Source organism: Pseudophryne corroboree, chromosome 2 (genome assembly GCF_028390025.1).
Source record: "Pseudophryne corroboree isolate aPseCor3 chromosome 2, aPseCor3.hap2, whole genome shotgun sequence".
Classification (NCBI taxonomy): domain Eukaryota; kingdom Metazoa; phylum Chordata; class Amphibia; order Anura; family Myobatrachidae; genus Pseudophryne; species Pseudophryne corroboree.
Genome location: NC_086445.1, coordinates 123,220,837 through 123,248,634, shown reverse-complemented (window position 1 = coordinate 123,248,634; position 27,798 = coordinate 123,220,837). Strand labels below are relative to the sequence as shown.

Genomic DNA, 27,798 nt, shown 5'->3' with positions numbered 1-27,798 from the left:
GTACAGTGCCCGTGATCCCCAATTAGTGCACCGTGTCCCCTGGCATGGCTCACGGCTTCGGGCAAGGTGCCAAGCGCAGCGGTGCCGTTCCCAATTGTAGTCCACATGGATTGTAAAGTATGAAAAAGTAAAAAAAATGAAAAGAAAAATGTGAAAAACTAATGTAAACCCTTTGTCATGTCGACCTAGAACATGTCGACCTAGAGTCCCTGTCGACCTAGAAACCATGTCACCCTACTTATTGTCGACCAACCGTGATCGACCTAGACAGTGTTGACCTACTTACTGTCGACCTGAAGACCGGATCCCGTTTTACGTGTACACGCTGCACGGTGGTCAAGTTACCATGTTTTGCATCCATAAGCTTTGGCCAGTGATTTCTCACTCTGAACCGGACGTCAGGGGGTGCCTCTGACACAGCCCTGCGCTTCAACAGAGGTGGTGCCTCACTTGGTCTTCCTCTTCGACATTGTTCCATAGATCCAGCACTGATCAATGCTCGAGCACTGGATGCCTTGAAATCCAACTGATTCTTGCTATGGAATCCTGACATGTGATACGCAGCCATGTTACATCAAGAAAGTGAAAGCACACACACATGTACCATCTGCTGTTTATGTGTCTGTGTGGGTACATCCCCACAGCCATGAAATCCACTCCCCCCTTGTGTGTGTTATACTACTCTGTACCTAACCCTGTTGCTGGATGCTCTTGATGTCTGGATGCCACTAATGATAATAATTTTAAATCATTTACAAATGTAAAATAGTTAAGATAACACACAAACACACTCGTAATATCGAAGATCCCTATTAAGATTCTATGTGAACATTAAGGGGTATATTCAATTGAAGTCGGATCCATTCTGACATGCATTTGTCGGAATGGATCAGACAACCCCTATTCAAATATCATCTCAATTCGACTTTTTCAAGTTGAATTGAGATGAGGGACCCAGAGGAGGAGGAGAGGGAAAAGGGGGGGGGCACGGGGAGACCAGCGGGGACAGCAGCCGGCAGACGCAGGAGATCAGCGCTACAGAAGCGCTGCAGCAGGATGTCACACAGCCGCCCGACCTCACGGCAGTGTCCACCCGGCTCCAGCAAGCGTGACTTCACTTGCTGGAGCCGGGTGGAAGCTGCCGTGAGCGTCGCGGCTGTGTGACATCCTGCTGCAGCGCTGTGCTGTAGCGCTGATCTCCCCTATCAGGATTCGACCTTAAAAAGTCGAAAACTGCCGTCTTTTCGACAGACAGCAGTTTTCGACTTCAATTGAATATACCCCTAAGTAATGGGATTGTGCGTCTCACTCACTGACTTTATATGACAGTCATTTCTGTATGATGGCCCCAATTTACACTTTTTTTCCCCACTTATCAACTGAATGATTTTATACTGTAATGATCATATTGTTGGCAATTGTACAAAATTTATTGCACTTTTATACTTTGAGTATACTTTTTGTGAAAAATAAAAAACCCTCTAAATATATTTTGAAGAATAAAAGCTGTCAAAACTGCCATACATGGATATTAGACCTATATGCCAGGATAAGCCTAGTACGCAGTATCTATCTGTGTATTGCATGGCGTCAACTGAAGTGGACATATTGATTTTAAATCGACTATATTAAATATAAATCGAGTATTTGATCAAAGCATCTACCATATTTTGCCCTAAACATTAAATTTCCTTGAATGTATTTTGTTTACCTGCTAAGCTATCTTTGAAGAAAGATATTTGAATCCCTGAAGTGCTCGGTGCTGAGGAACTTTTCTCAGCCATTTTATTTTGACCTTATTGTTTTTAGGAATTAAAGCAGCCACTAGGTGGCATACCTTATAAGTATGGTAGAGGGCCAAAGAAGAGGGCACATTGCAATAGACAGTTTCTACCCTATATAAATAAAAGGCTAATGCTGCTCCTCATCTCTATAGGGGCAATTCAAGTGTTTTGCGCGCTGACGGCCACTAGATGGCGCCCAACTGAGCAATTCAACTGTTGCTCCATTCGGGTGCGCACAGCCGCCAGCACTGACATTACTGTTATGTTGTTCGGTCATTTTGAAGGGCTGGTAACTAGTAGGAGATAATGACTTAAAAACAGCTGTCCACTGTAGTGACCTCTATGCATGAAAGGGGTAATACATAATTGTAGTAGTCCATTTTAAGATTAGGATGCGCCACACCTTCCCAGACATAGGGCATCACTCAGTAATGGTTCATTTGGGGCTGTGCCATTTTTATTTAGTCATTTTAAACAAATGTAACCTAATGGAGTTGGGTGAGTTACAGTGGCAGTTGGGCAGCATGGAAAAGCGTTGACACAGTGATTATTCTGATCATCATCAAACCTTATTCAACTAGTGGCAACATAGTGTATTACACAGCACTTTACAGAGAATGTTTCATCACTCAGGCTCTGTCATGATGGGGATACTGGGCTATCAGATTATATTTTTAATGTATGGAGAGTGGTCAGCTTGCCACTGTTATCTCTAATGCTATATTTAATCATTGTGAGCTGGACTAGAAAAAAAGTATTATGCCCTGTTTGTTCAAGCTAAAAACATAGGTTTTCCCAAACATGGAGGAGGTGGTGGGAATGATGCTAGAAGTATTGTAGTCTAGGTTATCTGTTGCAGGAGCCGCAGCTGTAATGTCAGCACAGAATCATGGATAATTAAAGTTTCTAGCGGCAGAACAATATTGGAACTTGCAAGAGGCAACTTTAATAACATTATTCACAAGGCTATCTAGTCATCACAACTCACTGTATGACATGGTAATGTTAAGCGAAGTTAGCTCAGTGTGCGAGACACAACTCACCATAAATACAGCCCACATCACTACAGTAAGTCTATTTACATACCGCACTGTAGGCGGTCACATATTTACCATTATACACCTCCATCACTACATGGATCATGACAACATATGGGTACAATACGAGAAGTCGCTCTACAGAGTTTCCCCCGACTAAACCCTTCACAGCCATCAAGGAAATGATCGGCACCTTAAAGCACAGACCATGCAGTCCCACGGCTTAAGGTATTGTCTTCATCCTCAGAACCACATAGCAGCCATCTTGCCAAAGATTCTGGATCAATAGTGGTGGATGTAGCTAAGCTATCATTGGGACTCTAGCCAGGTTGGTATACTTTTATGTATGAACCCAAGAGGCGCAGAGATATGACCTGTTCTGCACTCCACGGTGGTCCAGATTTTCAGAAGAGTCATGCGGTTATTCATTTGCCATATCCTATCTCCTAACATTGCAAATAACAAAAGAACAATCTCTGGATTTCCATGCATAAAGGCAGCTTCCCTAAACCTCCACAGCCCTTCTGCTAGATTACATGTAGGGGCAATGAAGATGAGGCACTAGGAATCATGGGGGTCATTCCGACCCGTTCGCACGCTGCGGTTCTTTGCAGCGGTGCGAACGGGTCAGTTCTGCGCATGTGCGCCGGCCGCAATGCGCATTTGCGTCGCTGGGCAACGACAAGAATGAAGAAGAAAGCGATCGCGGCCGCAATAGCAAGAAGAGTGACAGGCGTAAGGCGTTCCGGGGCATCAACTGACCGTTTTCTGGGAGTGGAGCAGCGAACGCAGGCGAGCCCAGAGAGGGGGACGTCTGACGTCAATTCCGGGACCTTCATCGCTGGATCCATCGCAAAGGGTAAGTAACTGCAGGGCTAGTCTTGTTTCACACAAAACTTTTTTAGCACAGCAGGGCTACACAAGCGATCGCAGCCTTGCTATGCTAAAATATACTCCCCCATAAGCGGCGTCTAGTTAATCGCACGAGCAGCAAACAGTTGCTATGTGCGATCAACTCGGAATGACCCCCTATGTTGGGTGAAGGAATGCAGTATTCTACTTCCGTATAAGTCAGAATTTTCATTATAACAACTTCTCAAATATTTGGATCCAGTACAAATTTCCAGAACCGTTATAACAGCTAGACAAGCGTTACTGGAATAAGAAAATTAGAATTGTGTAATACATACCGAACAAAGTTAGGGAAAAATATTGAAATTAATTGGGTTCTCTTGTGACCAAGTTAGTAGATCCAGCTGCATAATTATCACAGAGCTTATTGTCTAATTCCAGCAGCTTGCAGTGTGTTTTCCAGGGCTAATAATCTCCCTTACTCCTGTAGGCAAGAGCTAGCTATCCACTTTACTTGAGAACCCACGGTGCATTTGAATGATAAAAGGTTTTCAAGGGCTCCCACTGCTGCATTATTACTAGCTTATGGCAGGGCTCAGTGAGGTATCTGTTTTTTAATGAAGCCTGCTATGAGCTGGATAGCCATTCGCACACAGACATCCCACTTAGCACTGAATAGAAACCACACCTATCTGTGTGCCTTGCCAAAGACAAGTCATGCTGTGCCGGGCTCTTGCAGCAAAATACATACAGTACAATGGAGGGAATACACAGACTGATATACAATAAAACACTAATTTAGGAATGACATTCCTCAAGAATATATGAGGCTTCTCTTGCTCTAACGGGTCCCAACACTCAACATTTCTTGCTCTTTACTCATCTTGTGCGTAGGAAAGTAAATGTGAAAATAGCGTCCGTTTCTAGGTCGACTTTCGATAAAGACATTTCTGGAGAAGAGGGCAAGCTTGTTAACCCAGCAGGCAGTCATGAGTGGTCCAAAGAAGTCCCCAGTGCTCCCTCCCACTCTGCCTCGCACTTCTCTCCCATAACGAAATGCCTAATAAGAACATTACTTTTATCTGTATTAGGGAACCAGAGTTATATAGATAAAAGGCCTTTAAACAATGCGCCTTAGCAAAACTGAAAGTGAGACTATGGAATTCAGCACGATTTCCAAAGACAGTCCTTGACTAAAATATATATATAGAAGTCTTACAGTAGTTACCGTATATTAAAGCTGAAAAGAAATTAAAACCGGTTGTAGAAGTGTAATCTGGAGAATGGCTCATCACATGCAAATGGAGCAGATTTTGTGGGGTACAAGAACATTTAGGAGAATCTTCCTCATATCCCAGCCACATCATTGGTTTCTAGTTAATGGAATACATACATCAGTGGTTCCCAAACTTGGTCCTCAGGACCCCCTAACAGTTTACATTTTCCAGGTCTCCTCACAGAATAACAAGTGAAATAATTAGCTCCACCTGAGGATCTTTTAAATGTGTCAGTGAATAATGAATACACCTGTGCACCTGCTAGGTGACCTAGAAAACAAACTTGTTGGGTGTTATGAAGAATGTTGGTCTGTTTACAATATTACAGGCTCATTAGATGGGGTAATCAAAATATAAACACCACACACAGGGGGCGATTCAATTGTTTGTGCTCATGTAGATCCTGTCTAAAGTGGCCAGAAGTTAATTCAATTGATTTGGCCGACCAGTCCGGAGGCTGCACTTATCTCAGATTTCTGTTTGCACCCGGTTAAGGGTTCTGGGGCTGGCCGAGAGTGCCGGGCACCTTAACTGCACCCCACCCAGGACCTACTATGGGAGAAACCCCTTCACTCGGCTATTTCTCTGAATTTGGATGCGAGAATGTGACCGTTGTGATCAGCGCAAGGCTGGATGCTTAAACAATTGAATAGTTCCTGGTCAGTTTAGTCGGGAGCAATGAATTGAATCTCCCCCATAGATTTTGTTGCCAGGGGAAAATAAACTTAAAATAAAAAAAAGAAGAGGTAATATGGAACTGTAGATGAGGTCATATGGAAATCTGCTTATTATATTCTTTAATTGGACAATGTAGCGCAGTACATGTTTCCTTATTGACCAGCAACAGTGGTTTCGAAGTCTGCCTACTCATTTCAACAGAATATCACAAAGATCATAAAACTCTCATCACAGGACAGCGCATAATTTCCTAAATATTCTCAGGGCAGCTCTCAATCAATATGAGGCAGATACATATGAATGTACAAATACCAATTCTTTCAAAGTCACCTCATATTTAGGAGGTGTTCTGTTGAAGACGAAAAGGTATTTGTAGGGAGGAGGGGGGGGGGGGGGACCATAAATCATCCACTTATCATCCCCAAGACCACGACACCAGGAGTTATGGGGCACTTGTAGATATGACAGGCAACAAGCAGCTTATTAATGTCCCAATGTAATGTGTATTCAGCCAAGGAAAATACTCAACTACATTCAGATGACGATCGGATCACATATGCAACTTGTTAAACAATGATCTCTTTTCATCCCACATGTAATGAATGCAGTTCCAAAGATGCGCCTTTCCCAGCTGATTCTAAATCAGAAGCAGATACATGTATATTCACCAGGTGTTTTCGGTTAGTGCTCAATCTTGAACCAGAAGTACGTACATAACACCCTGCCCCCGAGATCACTCTGTCCGACACCTACCGCTGCCATACAGCAACACCAGTAAAAGATAGTGGTAAAGGGAAGATTTGAACAAGTCGTTTGTTTCTGTTATCTATCAATAGGAACACTGTAATTTCATGAGCTTATGCGGATCATGTGTTTATGATACCGTGTGCAACCAATCCTTCTCCATAAGCCAAGAGAGCGGAGTTACAGAACAAAAGGGGAGATGTAAAAAGAGTGGAGAAGTCATACCAACTATCCATTTATCATGCACATTTTATAAAATGATCGGAAGAAGCTGATTACTTGACATGAGCCAACTTCTCCATTCTTTAGAAGTTTCAACACTTCTCCCCCAAAAAATGATTTCACTTGGGTAAAGAAATTAAACATTGGGGGCATTAGTCCAGTGACAATGTCATCAGCAGATTAAACAAGGGACGTCCTTAAAAGAACCACTAATTAAGACACAATTGCTATTTAGAAGAGAGTGCAGCAGCACTAAAGAGTATAATACATATATATATATATATATATATATATATATATACACGCACACACACAGATGATATCTATTTCAGTTCGGAATAGAAGGCATGTACTCTATACAAGTAAATGAATATGCATCAATAGTCCATGCAGAGAAATGTATTTATCTGTTAATCTCTTTCCAGCCCATATAATAAGGAACTGGCTCCTATGTTTGTTGGTGGCCGGGCCACATTAATACGAGAATATTTCTTGAAATCATCACGGAGCCAGTTATCCTCAGAATATGATATTATCTTTGCACATGCAATTTGGAAATCAGTATCATCCACTGTACCTTAGACAGCTCCTTGCCTGGGCCACATTGCTTGCAGGGTCTACAATTTCCGGTGTTATCAAAATACTCCTGCTCCTTGCAGTCTCCAACTTCAGACAGTGCTTTGCCAACCTAGCGATAAACAGCAAATAAAAGAACTAAATGTACAAATAGATGAAAACAATGTCAACAACTAACTCTCCCTGCAGTGTTTATGCCTTTAAAACAGGGAAATGGCGTTCACAAGTCTTAGTTCCTAATTGTGCTGCTCAGGGAAAATCAAAACAACTTGCATACTGGGTAAGAAAGCTAAAGACAAGCAATGGCTGGAGTGTGCAGCATCCGCTTTTATGTAGACAAGTGATTGTGGGTGTTTCATACATCTTCTCTGCTTGCTCCCCTTATGTGTTTGTTGTTCCGCCATAATATATTTATCGTATGTAGTGGCCACAGTACTCAAGCTCTATATTCCCTTGACCATACTGTTAGAGAGTGCTCAGTTCAGGTTCTCAGATTTACAAGACCAACATGAGACTACATACCTCTAGATCAGTGTTTCACAAGTGCCAGCCCTCAGGGAGTTTTATAGCTGCAGTGCTTTGACGGCATGACTGGTTATCAGTGGTAGATACAACAGGCTGATTTGTGACCCCATCGGGTTAGTAATGATTTCCCGGCGCCCGGGATCCCGGTGGTCAGCATACTGACCGCGGGATCCCGGCAGCACAATGCCGTTGGGGGGGCGAGCGCAACAGAGTCCCTTGCCGGTTCGCTCTGCTCGCCACGCAGCGGGCTTGGTGGTTCGCTGCACTCGCCACAAGTTCTATTCCCACTCTATGGATGTCGTGGACTCCCACGAGTGGGAATAGTCCCTGTCAGTCAGCATGCAGACTATCGGGCTGTTAATTGGTCGGGGTCCCGGTGTCGGTATAGTGACCGGCGGTCACATAACTACATCCCACCCATCATAGAGGCACTAGCACAGCACTGACCAGCATGGGCCGACTTTTCACTACGACAGGGAGATCTCACGTGCGAGGTCCACAGATTAGTGAGAACCAGGCAATATGGACTGCCTCTACATTTGAAAACGTCCCACTTTTTCAGAACCTTCTTGCAAACCTTAAATGGCAATCAAGGGCATCACCGGACAGCTGCAATTACTTGCTGTATGTTTTTGTGGTTTCCAATATCAATGACTTGCTATATCTGTCCTATGAATAACTGCTTATTAGAAATACCAATAAATTACATTTAAAATGATGCATATTCAAAACAGAAGATCAGTGCATACATTTAACAACAAATGGAAGAGTATGAGCTTCATTCGCTTGGGGAATTATATGTAATTAATGTTTGTTGCTCATTTCTGGAGTGTGGAGAAGCAGGACACATATTTTGGCTATTAAATCTGCTTCTCGTCAAGTCTCAGATCCTCTGTAGACATAAATTAAATAACTTTACACAAATCTTTTAGAAAAGAACTGCTGCATATTATACAGTCATCAATTCCCAAAAGTGGCTGCCAATATATTGCTATAGCTACAGTATAATGCTTACTGTAGCCACCAAAAACTCCAATGACCATACATGGAAAAAGCAAGTGGAACGCTAGACAAAATAATTGTTAATAGTTCCAATCTATGGTATCCATCTACCACCACAACGGTTGGTAGACAATATAGTTGAGACAATATAGGACAAGTACAGGGTAAATAAACATAGCTACATCATCAGCAGTCAGTCAGAGGACTGCTGGAGTTGGTGCAGTTGAAGATTATTAAAGTAAGAGAAAGGATAAGCACATGAGGGAAGAGGGCCCTACTCGTGAGGGCTTACATTTTAAAGGTGAAGGGTAGACAGACAGGGGTGACACAGACGGGGTACACAGAGAGCATGGAACAGAGGGTTAGGGTGAGATTTACCCTGGTGTACCCTGGAAGAATGGCGGCGCGTGAATACGCTGCGGCTGTACCTGCTCAGGTCGTAGCGAGCGGTGTGTGTCCTGTCCCTGACGCCGATGGTGTGTGTTCTGCCCCCGGCGCTGGTGGTGTGAGTGCCCGGGGAGGCTCCTGCATGACTGTGATGCTGATGGTCCTGGCCGCACTCGGCATCTTGCTGGAGGGTTGCAGTGGCGGGACGGTGTACCCTCGGGAGGTGCTGCTGGGGCTCCGGCTGCCTCCCGAGCTGCTGCCTGCGCCCCCCGCACTGCCTTTGATGCTGCTGAAGCCGCGGTGGTCTGGAGCGGCGGGCCCTGCACTGCGAATCATCAGGGGAGTCGGAGCGGCTGTGATGACCCCGTCGGCTACTCTAAGTTTGGGCAGCGGAAGCGCTGCAGCGCTGACCCTGACGGCTTCTGTGAGGACGGGCAGTGGACGTGCCGCTGCGCTGATTTCAACGGTTCCTGCGAGTACTGTGAGTACTGGCTCAGTGGGAGCTGTGGCGGGCGATCCTGACGATCCTGTCCACAGGGCTGCAGAGGTGTCTATTCCTCTCGCTATTGGCGATGCTGCACTGAAGGGTGCGGATGGGGGTTTCGAATTTAGCCCCCCCGGATCTGGTTCCTCCATTTCCCGGCCATCACGAATGCAGGACTGCCAGGAGTCTGTTCCCGGATTACACGTGAGAATGTCTATGTCCCCTCAGACTGCGCAGTACGGACATAATTATGATTATTCAAGGGGTGGGAGCAGTCAGCGTCCCAGAAAAGGGAATAATCATTATTATCGGATGTGGAGCCCCAAGTTTGGCTGGTCACGACAAAAGAGGAGGGAGAGGAAGCAAAAGCGGGGGAAACGTGCTGGCATAAAAGCCAGACTTAGCTTGTATTCACTGAGGCCCCCTATACCTAGTTTGTTTCTGGCCAATGTTCAATCACTAGCTGGTAAGCTTGATGATTTATATGTAACCTGCGCGAATAAGAATTATTTAAAGTACTGCTCATTATATATTTTTACTGAAACCTGGTTAAAGGACTCTGTCCCGGACTCAGCTGTATCGATTGATGATAGAATTTTATTTAGGGCGGATCGGACTCTGTCTTCTGGAAAAAGTAGGGGTGGCGGGCTCTGTGTTTTTATGCATAGTTCATGGTGTGCCGATGCTACTTCGCTTGATTCTTTTTGTTCAGTGGATATTGAATATTTGATTGTTAAGTGTAGACCTTTTTACCTACCTAGGGAAATTTCTGTTATAATTATTGTTGCTGTTTATATACCCCCTAGTGCGAATGTTAATCAGGCTTTGGAGATTCTTTTTAATGTTGTAAGCTCTCTACAGACTAGTTATGCTGAAGCATGTTTTATTGTGGCAGGTGATTTTAATCAGGCGGATTTTAATAAAGTTATGCCAAGATTTCATAAGTATGTGCTGGTCCCCACGAGGGGTACGCACACTCTAGATCAGGTCTATTCTAATTTTAGTTTAGCATTTGAGACTTTCGCTTGTCCTCATATCGGCAACTCTGATCATTTATCCCTATTCTTGCGGCCTATTTATAAACCACAGGTTAAAAGAGTAAAGCCTGAGGTTAAAATTGTTACTATCTGGCCTGATGGGGCAATGATTAGGTTACAGGATATGTTGGAATTTACAAATTGGGAATTGTTTATTGAAGAGAGTCTGACCAATGGATCAATTGAGACTGATTTATTGGCTTCTCTGATTTTTTGCTATATTAATACATGTATAGAGAGTGTCACGATAAAGAAGGTAATAAAAACTTTCCCAAATGAGAAACCTTGGTTAAATGGGGAGGTTCGTGCTTTGATTAAAGCCAGGGATAGAGCTTTCAGGGGTGGTGACCAGGCTGCTTTAACACTTGCTAGGGCTCAACTTAGGGTAGGTATAAAAAAGGCGAAAATGAGCTACTCAAAAAAGATCGAAGATCTTAGTTCCCTGAATAGGAATCCAAGGAGCCTGTGGCAGCTGATATATGAGGTGACGGGGTGTAAAGCTAAGAAGCGTGATTATGGTGTGACTAGCAAGGCACTGGTGGAGGATTTGAATTTATTTTATTGCAGATTTGAGGAGAGTAACAACTTATCCCAGTTACCGCTGTGTCCTAGTATGGGTGACTCCCCCCTAATACTTGATGAGGACACTGTGGCTAAATGTCTGCGTCAAATAAATCCTGGTAAGGCAGCAGGTCCTGATGGCATTCAAGGGAAGGTTCTCCATGGTTGTGCGGAGCAATTGTGTGGAATATTAACAGTTTTGTTTAATCTATCACTCATGAACTGTGTAGTGCCGAGGTGCTTTAAGATGACCAGTATTGTCCCCGTCCCGAAGAAAGGGCTAGTAAAAGGCTTAAATGACTATCGGCCTATAGCATTAACACCTCTTATAACAAAATGTTTTGAGAGACTGGTACTGAATCATATTAAATCTTTTTTCCCTGCCGATTTTGATCCATTTCAGTTTGCCTACAGACAAAACCGATGCACTGATGATGCGATTATTTCACTGTTGCACTTTACCCTGTCTCATTTGGAAGAGAGTAATGCCTATGTTAGGATTTTATTTGTTGATTTTAGTTCAGCTTTTAACACAGTGATTCCAATTTCCTTGATTAATAAATTATCTGAACTAGGCCTTGATTGTTTTACCTGTAATTGGATTTTAGCATTTTTGACAAATCGTCCTCAAGTGGTCAAAATGGGCAGTACCACGTCTGATGAGGCACAAATTAATACAGGTGTACCCCAGGGTTGTGTTCTTAGTCCTTTTTTATATTCATTGTTTACTCATGATTGTGTATCAGCGGACGCATCAGTCAAATTGATTAAATTTGCGGATGATATTGCCGTAGTTGGGTTAATTAGTGGTAATGATGAGCTGGCATATAGGACGGAAGTTGCAAAGTTAGTCAATTGGAGTAATGAAAATCATTTATTTTTAAATAGCGGGAAGACTAAAGAACTGATTATTGATTTTAGGAGAAGGCAGCTGCCGAAGTCACCAGTGTTAGTTGGTGATCAGGAAGTGGAAATGGTCACCTCATTCCGTTTTTTAGGCATTCAGATCTCGTCATGTTTGACTTGGTCTGAGCACCTGTTATTGATAGGGAAAAAGGCTCAACAACGACTTTTCTTCCTGCGGCGTTTAAGGGCCGCAGGTGTTGGTGCTCAGACCATGTTAAATTTTTACAGGTGCTCGATAGAGAGCATTCTTAGTTATGGGATCGTGGCTTGGTATGGTGGTTGTACTCTAAAAGATCGATGGGCATTAGAAAGAATAAGGAAAATGGCAAGTAAAATCATTGGTATGCCACTGCCTAGCTTTGATGACTTGTACAGGAGTAGGGTTTTAAGCAAAGTCAGGTGTATTTTACTAGATAGTGCGCATCCTTTTAATATGCTTTTTGTAAAACTTCCTTCGCTAAAGAGATTTCGTTCTCTGATAGCTCGTACCAACCGGTTTAGGGTTAGTTTTATTCCATCTGCTGTACGTATGTTAAATGAATGATTCATTTTTATGTCTGTTTTATGTTGTCGCCTGCTACTACTTGATGCTTTGTACAATGTAATTTCGTCTGTCAACTTGTTTTGGCTGATGACAATAAACTTGAAACTGAAACTGATTTGGCTGGGTTTGGTGAAGAAGTGGGCCTTGAGAGCCCGTTTGAAGTTTTGTAGAGAGGTGGAGAGTCTGAGGGGGAGAGGTAGGGATGATCATCCAATATAGATGGGATCTACAGAATGTACAAGCTGAGGAACCTAGCAGCGTAGAAGAGCAAACCATACTCAAAATGTCCAATAAATATAAAATGTGCAATGGCTCTAGTGGATTTTTAAATTAGTTAAACCACTAAGCTCTAATTATATACACATTGTTAGGTTACCAGTTCAGTATTGCCATTGTTGACACAGGACCGAATGTAAGCCCGCCTAACCAAATCAGGAGCCGCCCCAGCTGTCACTTTATGCCCTAGAATGGAGATGAAGTCCCACAAAATATCCCATCTTGGGTTTCTGAATACAGCGTTACTTTTAGGGGGAGATTCAAATGTTTGAAAAGTCAGTTGGGAGTCTGTTTTTTCCTATCTTATAGGCAGGAAAAAACAGACACCCAACCAACTTTTCAAACATTTGAATCTCCTCCATAGTTTGGTAAATAACCAGCAGAACATACAGTATTTCTGTAAATGTAATGATTTTGAAAGAATTTAAAGTTAAATGTTTTCCAAGTTTTACATAAAAATGCAGGAGGTAGCCTGCACATGGGCTCCTATGCGGACACCCACACATATGCGGCGGCGGCTACTAGGTTGGCTCCTTAGGTAGACTCATTGTAGTATAGTTATTTAGGGCTCTTCTCTAGCCAAAGGGCCTTATGCCAACCGAAAATCTCTGAAGCAGAACCTACCCTTCACCTGAAGGCAAGACTGGCCTTTTAGGAAACATACCAGCCTGCATGGGCCATTTTAATGCCCAATGACACTCAGCCTGGTAAAAGTTGTCACCACAATGAAAAAGAAATATGCAGAAATGATTGAACCATTAGGATGACACCACAACCGGTTCAGCATTTACATTACGTGGTTGTTTGATCCTGGGGACTTGAACTTGCCCTGTTTAATCTATAATAGTGGTAGTTACAATATAAATTGGATATGTTATGTGAAGGACCTGAGGGAATGCTTTAAAAAGATCTATCTAGAGGTTCTTCTCCCAGGTGAAAAGGTGTTGTTCAGACTTCTGTTACATTTTGTTTGATGTACTGTCTATCCCGACATGTTTCATATTACAAAGATCCATCACTGATATATAATATGTAATTTAAAATAAGGAATCAGTGATTTCAGACTACAGTAACTGTATTTATCATGTTCTTCCATCTGTTCTGCCTGTTCCTCCCGGAAGCGGGTCTGGTATGAATGGTCGACCATGTTAAGGTCGACAGTCATCAGGTCGACACTGACATGGTTGACACATGAAAATGGTTGACACGACAGGTCGACACATGAAAAGGTTGACATGGCTTTTTGAACTGTTTTTGGTGTTATTTTTTCCGTAACATGACCAGGAACCCCAATTAGTTTACCGCGTCCCATTGCATGGCGAGCAGCTGCGGGAAAGGTGCCTCGCTCCGCAGGTTACTATTCCCAATCGTAGTCCACGTGGATGGTAAAGTATGAAAAATGTAAAATTCCCTTTAAAAAAAAAAAAAAAGCCATGTCGACCTTTTCATGTCTCAAACATTTTAACGTGTCGACCATGTGTCCATGTCGACCAATAGTGCTTGACTTAATGACTGACGACCTTAACGTGGTCGACCATCCAAACGGATACCCCCGGAAGCCGCTGTTGGTCTAAGCAGATGAGACACGGAGAGCGGACGTTCTACAAAGGAATTCTGCCACTACAACTGTGGCTTCAGGAATAGGATTGTAGTTACTAATATGTCCTTCTCCTTTCAGTTATGCTGAATAGCTCCTTATTTGGGTGTGATTTTAATCATCTGCATTGTTTTGTTCTTGCTGCAAATAGGAAACGCATCATCCTATGGATCACCGGCGCAGCTGTAATTGTGGCTGGTATTTTATACGCGCCATTGTCTGTACATGGGACACACAGATGGAACATGGAAAGCTGGTGCAAATGATTTATAGAAGGCCTTGTACTACATAGTCAAACTCATACATTAGACAGATTGCACGGAGATCGGTGCAGTAAAATGTATTTGCTGCTTCTGTAACATTTGTATTAATACCACTGTGTGTATGCTAAAACATTCAGCTGTATCCTCATACACCTAGATGTGAGGGGTGTATAACAGATCTACAATGTCTAGGTAGACAGCCAATAGATCGACAACATATGGTCAACACGTACAAAAGGTCAACATGACAATAGTCAACACAAAAAAATGAATCGACAAGTTCTGGGTGTCAAACGTGCGTCTTAGTCGCAATCGGATGCAACAAACTGCTTCAGGAGACTGCACTGTACTTGTATATCTGTATGCAATACAGTCTGTATCTTGTACAACAGAACTTGGCATGGAAAAAAATGTTGCGGCCGCCGCATTGTAGTGTTTGTATACATTGCCCTGATTGTCCTTTATTACCACACATTACCAGATTTTTGTTCCAAGAAGCTAACTAAGCTGGATGGAAAGCTAATCTTTAGATGTGCAGCCATCTTTAGTGCTGTTCAAATTAACAGACTGAGGGGTCAATTTACTAAGGAGGGAGATTTTTAGAACTGGTGATGTTGCCCATAGCAACCAATCAGATTATATCTATTATCTGCTAGAAGCAGCTAGATAAATGGTAAGTAGAATCTGATTGGTTGCCATGGGCAACATCACCAGTTCTAAAAATCTCCCACCTTAGTAAATTTACCCCTGAGAGTCAATCAGCACAATTATACAGCCATGGGTTGGTGGCAACTGGTGGACAGGAAGGCAAAGTTTTGGATTACTATTTTCATGTTACTTCTGATTACAGGATGTGCATATTAGGACTATTAATAGTGTCTATATCTCTCAGCCTCGCAGACGTTATATGGTAGCTGAGGAGCCGGACGGCAGTCTCAAGTGTAGGCGTCCACATGCAATTTTTATCACAACTTTTGGCTTGCATTAAAATTCGTACATTTTAGGGGAAAGTGGAACAGATTTTCCAAAAAATATGAAAACATTTTCATGTGCTGTATTTGTGAACATAAATACTTACGAGAGGGTTGTTGGCTTTTATGATTTATCATGCAAGGAAACAAAAGTATGTTTTGCCTCACTCAAAAATATACTGTACTTCAATTACTATACATTAACATCCGGAATGCAGATGTTCGCGCAAACAAAATATTGTTTTGATTTCCAAATAAAGAGGTGTGATTATGTGCAGCAGAAAATAAGATTTTAAACCTACTGGTAAATCTTTTTCTCGTAGTCCGTAGAGGATGCTGGGGACTCCGTAAGGACCATGGGGATAGACGGGCTCCGCAGGAGACATGGGCACTTTATGAAAGACTTTAGGTATGGGTGTGCACTGGCTCCTCCCTCTATGCCCCTCCTCCAGACCTCAGTTAGGGAAATTGTGCCCAGAGGAGACGGACAGTACGAGGAAAGGATTTTTGTTAAATCAAGGGCAAGATTCACACCAGCCCACACCATTCACACCGTATAACTTGTGATAAACTAACCAGTTAACAGTATGAAAAAACAACATAGCATCAGTCTGAGACCGATGAAAACTATAACATAACCCTTATGTAAGCAAAACTATATACAAGTCTTGCAGAAGTAGTCCGCACTTGGGACGGGCGCCCAGCACCCTCTACGGACTACGAGAAAAAGATTTACCGGTAGGGTTAAAATCTTATTTTCTCTTACATCATAGAGGATGCTGGGGACTCCGTAAGGACCATGGGGATTATACCAAAGCTCCCAAATGGGCGGGAGAGTGCGGATGACTCTGCAGCACCGATTGAGCAAACAGGAGGTCCTCCTCAGCCAGGGTATCAAACTTATAGAACTTTGCAAAGGTGTTTGAACCCGACCAAGTAGCAGCTCGGCACAGCTGTAGTGCCGAGACCCCTCGGGCAGCCGCCCAAGACGAGCCCACCTTCCTAGTGGAATGGGCCTTGACCGATTTTGGTAACGGCAATCCAGCCGTCGCATGCGCCTGCTGAATCGTGTTACAGATCCAGCGAGCAATAGACTGCTTTGAAGCAGGAGCGCCAACCTTGTTGGCTGCATACAGGACAAACAGTGCTTCTGTTTTTCTGACTCTAGCCATTCAGGCCTCGTAAAGTTTCAAAGCCCTGACCACATCAAGGGACTCGGAATCCTCCAAGTCTCGTGTAGCCACAGGCACCACAATAGGGTGGTTCATATGAAAAGATGACACCGCCTTAGGCAAAAATTGAGGACGGGTCCGCAATTCCGCTCTATCCATATGGAAAACTAGATAGGGGCTTTTATGAGACAAAGCCGCCAATTCCGACACTCGCCTAGCCGAAGCCAAGGCTAATAACACGACCACCTTCCAAGTGAGAAATTTTAACTCCACCGTTCGAAGTGGTTGAAACCAGTGCGACTTAAGGAAACTCAACACCACGTTAAGGTCCCAAGGCGCCACCGGAGGTACAAAAGGAGGCTGAATATGTAGCACTCCCTTCACAAAAGTCTGTACTTCTGGGAGAGAAGCCAATTATTTTTTAAAGAAAATGGATAAGGCCGAAATCTGAACCTTAATGGAGCCTAATTTTAGGTCCAAATTCACTCCAGTTTGTAATAAGTGAAGGAAACGGCCCAGATGGAATTCTTCCGTAGGAGCATTCCTGGCCTCACACCAAGAAACATACTTTCGCCATATACGGTGATAATGTTTAGCTGTCACGTCCTTCCTAGCCTTTATCAGAGTAGGAATGACCTCATCCGGAATGCCCTTTTCCGCTAGGATCCGGCGTTCAACTGCCATGCCATCAAACGCAGCCACGGTAAGTCTTGGAACAGACATGGCCCCTGTTGCAACAAGTCCTGCCTTAGAGGAAGAGGCCACGGATCTTCTGTGAGCATGTCCTGCAGATCCGGATACTAGGCCCTTCGTGGCCAATCTGGAACAATGAGAATTGTCTGTACTCTTTTTCTTATTATTCTCAACACCTTTGGGATGAGAGGAAGAGGAGGAAACACATAGACCGACTGGAACACCCACGGTGTCACTAGGGTGTCCACAGCTACCACCTGAGGGTCTCTTGACCTGGCGCAATACCTCTGTAGCTTTTTGTTGAGACGGGACGCCATCATGTCTATCTGGGGCAGGCACCACTGTCTTGCAATCTGTGTGAAGACTTCCTGATGAAGTCCCCACTCTCCTGGATGCAGGTCGTGCCTGCTGAGGAAGTCTGCTTCACAGTTGTCCACTCCCGGAATTAACACTGCTGACAGTGCGCTTACATGATTTTCCGCCCAGCGAAGAATCCTGGCGGCTTCTGCCATCGCCACTCTGCTCCTTGTGCCGCCTTGGCGGTTTACATGAGCTACCGCGGTGATGTTGTCTGACTGAATCAGAACTGGTAAGTCGCGAAGCAAGGTCTCCGCTTGATGACGGGCGTTGTATAGGGCCCTCAGCTCCAGGACGTTGATGTGAAGACAAGTCTCTTGACTTGTCCAAAGTCCTTGGAAGTTCCTTCCCTGTGTGACTGCTCCCCAACCTCGGAGGCTTGCGTCCGTGGTCACCAGAACCCAGTCATGAATGCCGAACCTGCGGCCCTCTAGAAGGTGAGCACTCTGCAGCCACCACAGGAGAGATACCCTGTCCCTGGGGGACAGGGCAATCAACTGATGAATCTGTAGATGTGACCCGGACCACTTGTCCAGTAGGTCCCATTGGAAGGTCCTCGCATGGAACCTGCCGAAGGGAATGGCCTTGTACGAAGCCACCATCTTTCCCAGGACTCGAGTGCAGTGATGCACTGACACCTGTTTTGGCTTCAATAGGTTCCTGACCAGGGTCATGAGTTCCTGAGCCTTATCTATCGGAAGATAAACCCTTTTCTGGTCTGTATCCAGAATCATGCCCAAGAAGGTCAGACGAGTCATAGGAACCAGCTGCGACTTCGAGATATTGAGAATCCAGCCGTGTTGCTGTAACACTTTCAGTGAAAGTGACACGCTGCTCAGCAACTGCTCTCTTGATCTCGCTTTTATGAGGAGATCGTCCAAGTACGGGATAATTGTGACACCCTGCTTGCGCAGGAGCACCATCATTTCCACCATTACCTTGGTGAAAATCCTCGGGACCGTGGAAAGCCCAAACGGCAACGTCTGAAATTGGTAATGACCATCCTGTACCGCAAATCTCAGGTACGCCTGATGAGGTGGATATATGGGAACATGAAGGTATGCATCCTTTATGTCCAGGGATACCATAAAATCCCCCCCTTCCAGGCTGGCGATGACCGCTCTGAGCGATTCCATCTAGAACTTGAACCTTTTCAAGTATAGGTTCAGGGATTTTAAATTTAAAATGGGTCTGACCGAACCGTCCGGTTTCGGGACTACGAACAGGGTTGAGTAATATCCCCTCCCTTGTTGAAGTAGGGGAACCTTGACCACCACCTGTTGAAGATACAATTTGTGAATTGCATTTAACACTAACTCCCTTTCTGGGGGAGAAGCCGGCAGGGCCGATTTGAAAAACCGGCGAGGAGGCACCTCTTCGAATTCCAGCTTGTAACCCTGAGAAACAATTTCTATTGCCTAGGGATCCACCTGTGAGTGAACCCAGATGTGGCTGAAAAGTCGGAAGACGTGCCCCCACTGGGGCGGACTCCCGTAGCGAAGCCCCAGCGTCATATGGTGGATTTTGTAGACGCCGGGGAGGACTTCTGTTCCTGGGAACTAGCTGTGTTGTGCAGCTTCTTTCCTCTGCCCTTACCTCTGGCAAGAAAGGACGCGCCTCGTACTTTCTTTTTTTTTTTCTCTCTCTCTCTGTGACCGAAAGGACTGCATTTGATAATGTGGCGCTTTCTTAGGCTGTGAGGGAATATAAGGCAAAAAATTGGATTTACCAGCTGTAGCCGTGGAGACCAGGTCCGAGAGACCTTCTCCAAACAATTCCTCATCCTTGTAAGGTAAAACCTCCATATGCCTTTTTGAGTCGGCATCACCTGTCCATTGCCGGGTCCATAGGACTCGTCTAGCAGAAATCGACATAGCGTTGACTCTACAACCCAGCAAAGAAATGTCTCTTTGAGCATCTCTCATATATAAGACAGCATCTTTTATGTGTCCTAGGGTCAATAAGATGGTATCCTTATCCAGGGTTTCAATTTCCGCTGATAAGGTATCTGTCCATGCTGCTACAGCGCTACACACCCAAGCCGACGCAATAGCCGGTCTGAGTAAGGTACCCGAATGTGTAAATGGACTTCAAGGTAATCTCCTGCTTGCGATCAGCAGGATCCCTGAGGGTAGCCGTATCTTGGGTTGGCAGCACTACCTTTTTGGATAAGCATGTCAACGCTTTGTCCACCCTAGGGGAGGATTCCCACCGTATCCTGTCCGTTGACGGGAAAGGATACGCCATAAGGATCCTTTTGGGAATCTGCAGTTTTTTGTCTGGAGATTCCCAAGCTTTTTCACATAACTCGTTCAGCTCATGTGAGGGAGGAAAGGTTACCTCAGGTTTCTTTCCCTTATACATGTGTACCCTCGTGTCAGGGACAGGGGGTTCCTCTGTGATATGCAAAACATCTTTTATTGCAATAATCATATATCGAATACATTTAGCCAATTTTGGCTGTAACTTTGCATCATCGTAGTCGACACTGGAGTCAGAATCCGTGTCGGTATCTGTGTCTACTATTTGGGATAGTGGGCGCTTTTGAGACCCCGAAGGTCCCTGCGACATAGGGACAGACATGGGTTGACTCCCTGGCTGTTCCCTAGCTTCCGCTTTGTCTAATCTTTTGTGCAATAAATTGTCGACGGAGACACCACATTCATTTGCTCCTCCTCCTCCCTAGGAAAGCCTTCTACCTCAGACATGTCGACAAATGCGTACCGACACACCACACACTCAGGGAATCCTCTTATCTGAAGACAGTTCCCCCACAAGGCCCTTTGGAGAGGCAGAGAGAGAGTATGCCAGCACACACCCAGCGCTATATGACCCAGGAAAAAAACACACACAATATGTTTACTCAGATAGCGCTGTAATCTTTATTTTTGCCCCCAAATTATGTGCCCACCCCCTTCTTTAAAACCCTCTTTCACTGTGGAAAAGCAGGGGAGAGTCCGGGGAGCTTGCTCTCAGCGCTGTGCTGTGGAGAAAATGGCGCTGGTGAGTGCTGAGGAAGAAGCCCCACCCCCTCAGCGGCAGGCTTCTGTCCCGCTAAAATATATAAAAAACTGTCGGGGGCTCTTTATATATACACAGTGCCTAGCTGTATATATCTACTTTTGCCAGAAAAATAAGATTTTACTTACCGATAAATCTATTTCTCGTAGTCCGTAGTGGATGCTGGGACTCCGTCAGGACCATGGGGATTAGCGGCTCCGCAGGAGACAGGGCACAAAAATAAAAGCTTTAGGACTAGGTGGTGTGCACTGGCTCCTCCCCCTATGACCCTCCTCCAAGCCTCAGTTAGGATACTGTGCCCGGACGAGCGTACACAATAAGGAAGGATTTTGAATCCCGGGTAAGACTCATACCAGCCACACCAATCACACCGTACAACTTGTGATCTGAACCCAGTTAACAGTATGACAAACGTAGGAGCCTCTGAACAGACGGCTCACAACAATAACAACCCGATTTTTTTGTAACAATAACTATGTACAAGTATTGCAGACAATCCGCACTTGGGATGGGCGCCCAGCATCCACTACGGACTACGAGAAATAGATTTATCGGTAAGTAAAATCTTATTTTCTCTGACGTCCTAGTGGATGCTGGGACTCCGTCAGGACCATGGGGATTATACCAAAGCTCCCAAACGGGCGGGAGAGTGCGGATGACTCTGCAGCACCGAATGAGAGAACTCCAGGTCCTCTTTAGCCAGGGTATCAAATTTGTAGAATTTTACAAACGTGTTCTCCCCCGACCACGTAGCTGCTCGGCAGAGTTGTAATGCCGAGACCCCTCGGGCAGCCGCCCAAGATGAGCCCACCTTCCTTGTGGAATGGGCCTTGATAGATTTAGGCTGTGGCAGGCCTGCCACAGAATGTGCAAGTTGAATTGTGCTACAAATCCAACGAGCAATCGTCTGCTTAGAAGCAGGAGCACCCAGCTTGTTGGGTGCATACAGTATAAACAGCGAGTCAGATTTTCTGACTCCAGCCGTCCTTGAAATATATATATTTTCAATGCCCTGACAACGTCCAGCAACTTGGAATCCTCCAAATCGCTAGTAGCCGCAGGCACCACAATAGGCTGGTTCAGGTGAAACGCTGAAACCACCTTAGGCAGAAACTGAGGACGCGTCCGCAGTTCTGCCCTGTCCGAATGGAAAATCAGATATGGGCTTTTATACGATAAAGCCGCCAATTCTGACACTCTCCTGGCTGAAGCCAGGGCCAGTAGCATGGTTACTTTCCATGTAAGATATTTCAAATCCACCGATTTGAGTGGCTCAAACCAATGGGATTTGAGAAAATCCAAAACTACATTAAGATCCCACGGAGCCACTGGGGGCACAACCGGGGGCTGTATATGTAGTACTCCTTTTACAAAAGTCTGGACTTCAGGAACTGAAGCCAATTCTTTCTGGAAGAAAATCGACAGGGCCGAAATTTGAACCTTAATGGACCCTAATTTGAGGCCCATAGACAATCCTGTTTGCAGGAAATGTAGGAATCGACCCAGTTGAAATTCCTCCGTCGGGGCCTTCCTGGCCTCACACCACGCAACATATTTTCTCCAAATGCGGTGATAATGTTGTGCAGTCACCTCCTTCCTGGCTTTTACCAGGGTAGGGATGACCTCTTCCGGAATGCCTTTTTCCCTTAGAATTCGGCGTTCAACCGCCATGCCGTCAAACGCAGCCGCGGTAAGTCTTGGAATAGACACGGTCCCTGCTGAAGCAGGTCCCGTCTTAGAGGTAGAGGCCACGGATCTTCCGTGAGCATCTCCTGAAGTTCCGGGTACCAAGTTCTTCTTGGCCAATCCGGAGCCACGAGTATCGTTCTTACTCCCCTTTGCCGTATAATTCTCAGTACTTTTGGTATGAGAGGCAGAGGAGGAAACACATACACTGACTGGAACACCCACGGTGTTACCAGAGCGTCCACAGCTATTGCCTGAGGGTCTCTTGACCTGGCGCAATACCTGTCCAGTTTTTTGTTGAGGCGGGACGCCATCATATCCACCTTTGGTTTTTCCCAACGGTTCACAATCATGTGGAAGACTTCTGGATGAAGTCCCCACTCTCCCGGGTGTAGATCGTGTCTGCTGAGGAAGTCCGCTTCCCAGTTGTCCACTCCCGGAATGAACACTGCTGACAGTGCTATCACATGATCTTCCGCCCAGCGAAGAATCCTTGCAGCTTCTGCCATTGCCCTCCTGCTTCTTGTGCCGCCCTGTCTGTTTACGTGGGCGACTGCCGTGATGTTGTCCGACTGGATCAACACCGGCTGACCCTGAAGCAGGGGTTTTGCCAGGCTTAGAGCATTGTAAATCGCTCTTAGCTCCAGTATATTTATGTGAAGAGACATCTCCAGGCTTGACCACACTCCCTGGAAGTTTCTTCCCTGTGTGACCGCTCCCCAGCCTCTCAGACTGGCATCCGTGGTCACCAGGACCCAGTCCTGTATGCCGAATCTGCGGCCCTCTAACAGATGAGCACTCTGCAACCACCACAGAAGAGACACCCTTGTCCGTGGAGACAAAGTTATCCGCTGATGCATCTGCAGATGCGATCCGGACCATTTGTCCAGCAGATCCCACTGAAAAGTTCGTGCGTGGAATCTGCCGAATGGAATTGCTTCGTAAGAAGCCACCATTTTTCCCAGGACTCTTGTGCATTGATGCACAGACACTTTTCCTGGTTTTAGGAGGTTCCTGACAAGTTCGGATAACTCCCTGGCTTTCTCCTCCGGAAGAAACACCTTTTTCTGAACCGTGTCCAGAATCATTCCCAGGAACAGCAGACGTGTCGTCGGGGTCAATTGAGATTTTGGAAAATTCAGAATCCACCCGTGCTGTTGCAGCACTACTTGGGTTAGTGCTACTACGTCCCCCAGCTGTTCTCTGGACCTTGCCCTTATCAGGAGATCGTCCAAGTAAGGGATAATTAATACGCCTTTTCTTCGCAGAAGAAACATCATTTCGGCCATTACCTTGGTAAAGACCCGAGGTGCCGTGGACAATCCAAACGGCAGCGTCTGAAACTGATAATGACAGTTTTGCACCACGAACCTGAGGTACCCTTGATGTGAAGGGCAAATTGGGACATGCAGGTAAGCATCCTTGATGTCCAGGGACACCATAAAGTCCCCTTCTTCCAGATTCGCTATCACTGCTCTGAGTGACTCCATCTTGAACTTGAATTTTTGTATGTACAGGTTCAAAGATTTCAGATTCGGTACCACAAATAGTGTGGAATAATACCCCTTTCCCTGTTGTAGGAGGGGTACCTTGACTATCACCTGCTGAGAACACAGCTTGTGAATGGCTTCCAATACCGTCGCCCTGTCTGAGGGAGACGTTGGCAGAGCAGACTTTAGGAACCGGCGAGGGGGAGACTTCTCGAATTCCAACCTGTAACCCTGAGATACTACCTGCAGGATCCAGGGGTCCACCTGTGAGTGAGCCCACTGTGCGCTGAAATTCTTGAGTCGACCCCCCACCGCCCCTGAGTCCGCTTGTAAAGCCCCAACGTCATGCTGAGGGCTTTGCAGAAGCCGGGGAGGGCTTCTGCTCCTGGGAGGGAGCTGCTTGGTGCACTCTCTTACCCTTTCCTTTGCCTCGGGGCAGATATGACTGTCCTTTTGCCCGCTTGTTCTTATAGGAACGAAAGGACTGCGGCTGAAAAGACGGTGTCTTTTTCTGTTGGGAGGGGACCTGAGGTAAAAAGGTGGATTTCCCGGCTGTTGCCGTGGCCACCAAATCCGATAGACCGACCCCAAATAATTCCTCCCCTTTATACGGCAATACTTCCATATGCCGTTTGGAATCCGCATCACCTGACCACTGTCGCGTCCATAACTTCTTCTGGCAGATATGGACATCGCACTTACTCTCGATGTCAGAGTGCAAATATCCCTCTGAGCATCTCGCATATAAAGAAAAGCATCCTTTAATTGCTCTATAGTCAATAAAATACTGTCCCTATCCAGGGTATCAATATTTTCAGTCAGGGAATCCGACCAAACCACCCCAGCACTGCACATCCATGCAGAGGCGATGGCTGGTCGCAGTATAACACCAGTATGAGTGTATATACTTTTCAGGGTAGTTTCCAGCCTCCTATCAGCTGGATCCTTGAGGGCGGCCGTTTCAGGAGACGGTAACGCCACTTGTTTTGATAAGCGTGTGAGTGCCTTATCCACCCTAGGGGGTGTTTCCCAGCGCGCCCTAACCTCTGGCGGGAAAGGATATAATGCCAATAACTTCTTTGAAATTAGCAGTTTTCTATCGGGGTTAACCCACGCTTCATCACACACTTCATTCAATTCCTCTGATTCAGGAAAAACTACAGGTAGTTTTTTCAGACCCCACATAATACCCCTTTTTGTGGTACTTGCAGTATCAGAGATATGCAAAGCCTCCTTCATTGCCGTGATCATATAACGTGTGGCCCTACTGGAAAATACGTTTGTTTCTTCACCGTCGACACTAGATTCGGTGTCTGGGTCTGTGTCGACCGACTGAGGTAAAGGGCGTTTTACAGCCCCTGACGGTGTCTGAGACGCCTGGACAGGTACTAACTGGTTTGCCGGCCGTCTCATGTCGTCAACTGATTTTTGTAACGTGCTGACATTATCACGTAATTCCATAAACAAAGCCATCCATTCCGGTGTCGACTCCCTAGGGGGTGACATCACCATTACCGGCAATTGCTCCGCCTCCACACCAACATCGTCCTCATACATGTCGACACACACGTACCGACACACAGCAGACACACAGGGAATGCTCTTATCGAAGACAGGACCCCACTAGCCCTTTGGGGAGACAGAGGGAGAGTTTGCCAGCACACACCCAAGCGCTATAAATATATAGGAACAACCCTACAGAAGTGTTGTTTCCTTTATAGCAGCTTAATATAACAATATCGCCAAAAAAGTGCCCCCCCTCTCTGTTTTTTTACCCTGTTTCTGTAGTGCAGTGCAGGGGAGAGTCCTGGGAGCCTTCCTCGCAGCGGAGCTGTGCAGGAAAATGGCGCTGTGTGCTGAGGAGATAAGCCCCGCCCCCTATTTCGGCGGGCTCTTCTCCCGGTGTTTGTGAGACCTGGCAGGGGTTAAATACATCCATATAGCCCCAGGGGTTATATGTGATGTATTTTTAGCCAGAACAAGGTATTATCATTGCTGCCCAGGGCGCCCCCCCCCAGCGCCCTGCACCCTCAGTGACCGCTGGTGTGAAGTGTGCTGACAACAATGGCGCACAGCTGCAGTGCTGTGCGCTACCTCATGAAGACTGAAAAGTCTTCTGCCGCCGGTTTCTGGACCTCTTCACTTTTCGGCATCTGCAAGGGGGTCGGCGGCGCGGCTCCGGGACCGGACTCCATGGCTGGGCCTGTGTTCGATCCCTCTGGAGCTAATGGTGTCCAGTAGCCTAAGAAGCCAATCCATCCTGCACGCAGGTGAGTTCACTTCTTCTCCCCTAAGTCCCTCGTTGCAGTGAGCCTGTTGCCAGCAGGACTCACTGAAAATAAAAAACCTAATAACTTTTTCTAAGCAGCTCTTTAGGAGAGCCACCTAGATTGCACCCTGCTCGGACGGGCACAAAAACCTAACTGAGGCTTGGAGGAGGGTCATAGGGGGAGGAGCCAGTGCACACCACCTAGTCCTAAAGCTTTTATTTTTGTGCCCTGTCTCCTGCGGAGCCGCTAATCCCCATGGTCCTGACGGAGTCCCAGCATCCACTAGGACGTCAGAGAAAAGAGGTTTTATTGCTGCCCAGGGAGCCCCCCTGCGCCCTGCACCCTTACAGAGACTGCCGTTTGTGTGTGCTGTGTGGGAGCAATGGCGCACAGCTTTACTGCTGTGCGTTACCTCAGTGAAGATCTGAAGTCTTCTGCCGCCTCTGAAGTCTTCTTTCTTCTCATACTCACCCGGCTTCTATCTTCTGGCTCTGTGAGGAGAACGGCGGCGCGGCTCCGGGACGAAATCCAGGGTGAGACCTGTGTTCCGACTCCCTCTGGAGCTAATGGTGTCCAGTAGCCTAAGAAGCAGAGCCTTGAAACTCACAGAAGTAGGTCTGCTTCTCTCCCCTCAGTCCCTCGATGCAGGGAGCCTGTTGCCAGCAGGCTCCCTGAAAATAAAAAACCTAACAAAATACTTTCTTTCAGGAAACTCAGGAGAGCTCCCTGTAATGCACCCAGTCTCCTCTGGGCACAGTAGTAAACTGAGGTCTGGAGGAGGGGCATAGAGGGAGGAGCCAGTGCACACCCATACCTAAAGTCTTTCTTAAAGTGCCCATATATATATATATAATTCCACAAGTAAACATTGGAATTTTCATAGCGTATATTGTGGTAAAATGCACCAATAGGTGACAGGCCTGACTTTCCTCTTTTTCCACTCACAAACAAATGAAGACCTGTTCCAGAGCCAATAGTCACTAAATAAGGGGGAGATTTATCAAAGCTTGGAGAGAGAAAGTACCAACCAATCAGTTCCTGTCATTTTTCAAATATAGGAAAGAATCCAATTGCGGGTGAAGGGTGCAAATTACCGTTGCAGCGGCATTGAAACGCCGGCAAAGAAACCACATCTCGCACTCCTCGCGGCCCACTCTCCCCCTGAATTCGCACAATTTTCTATGCAGCCCTATGGTGCTGCAAACAAAACTTGCGCGAGTCTGAGCTGCCGTAAAGTGTTGCTCTTTCCGCACTAACTTGCAATTGGCTATGCCCACTAGCCCGTAAGATAACAGTACAAAGTTTGGTTGGTACTTTATCTCTCTCCACTTTATCTTTCTCCGAGTTTTGATAAATCTCCCAACTTAAATAGGGCTCTTTAGTTAT

At 45.8% G+C, this 27,798-nt stretch overlaps 1 protein-coding gene across 1 annotated transcript in view; it reads right to left on the bottom strand.

The window, feature by feature from the left end:
• Positions 1-27,798, bottom strand: part of TNFRSF19 (TNF receptor superfamily member 19) — a 141,971-nt gene that overhangs the window by 83,916 nt on the left and 30,257 nt on the right. Inside the window, exon 3 of the mRNA XM_063951676.1 lies at positions 7,172-7,282. Coding sequence (XP_063807746.1) covers positions 7,172-7,282 — 111 coding nt within the window. The remainder of the gene's footprint in view (positions 1-7,171; positions 7,283-27,798) is intronic.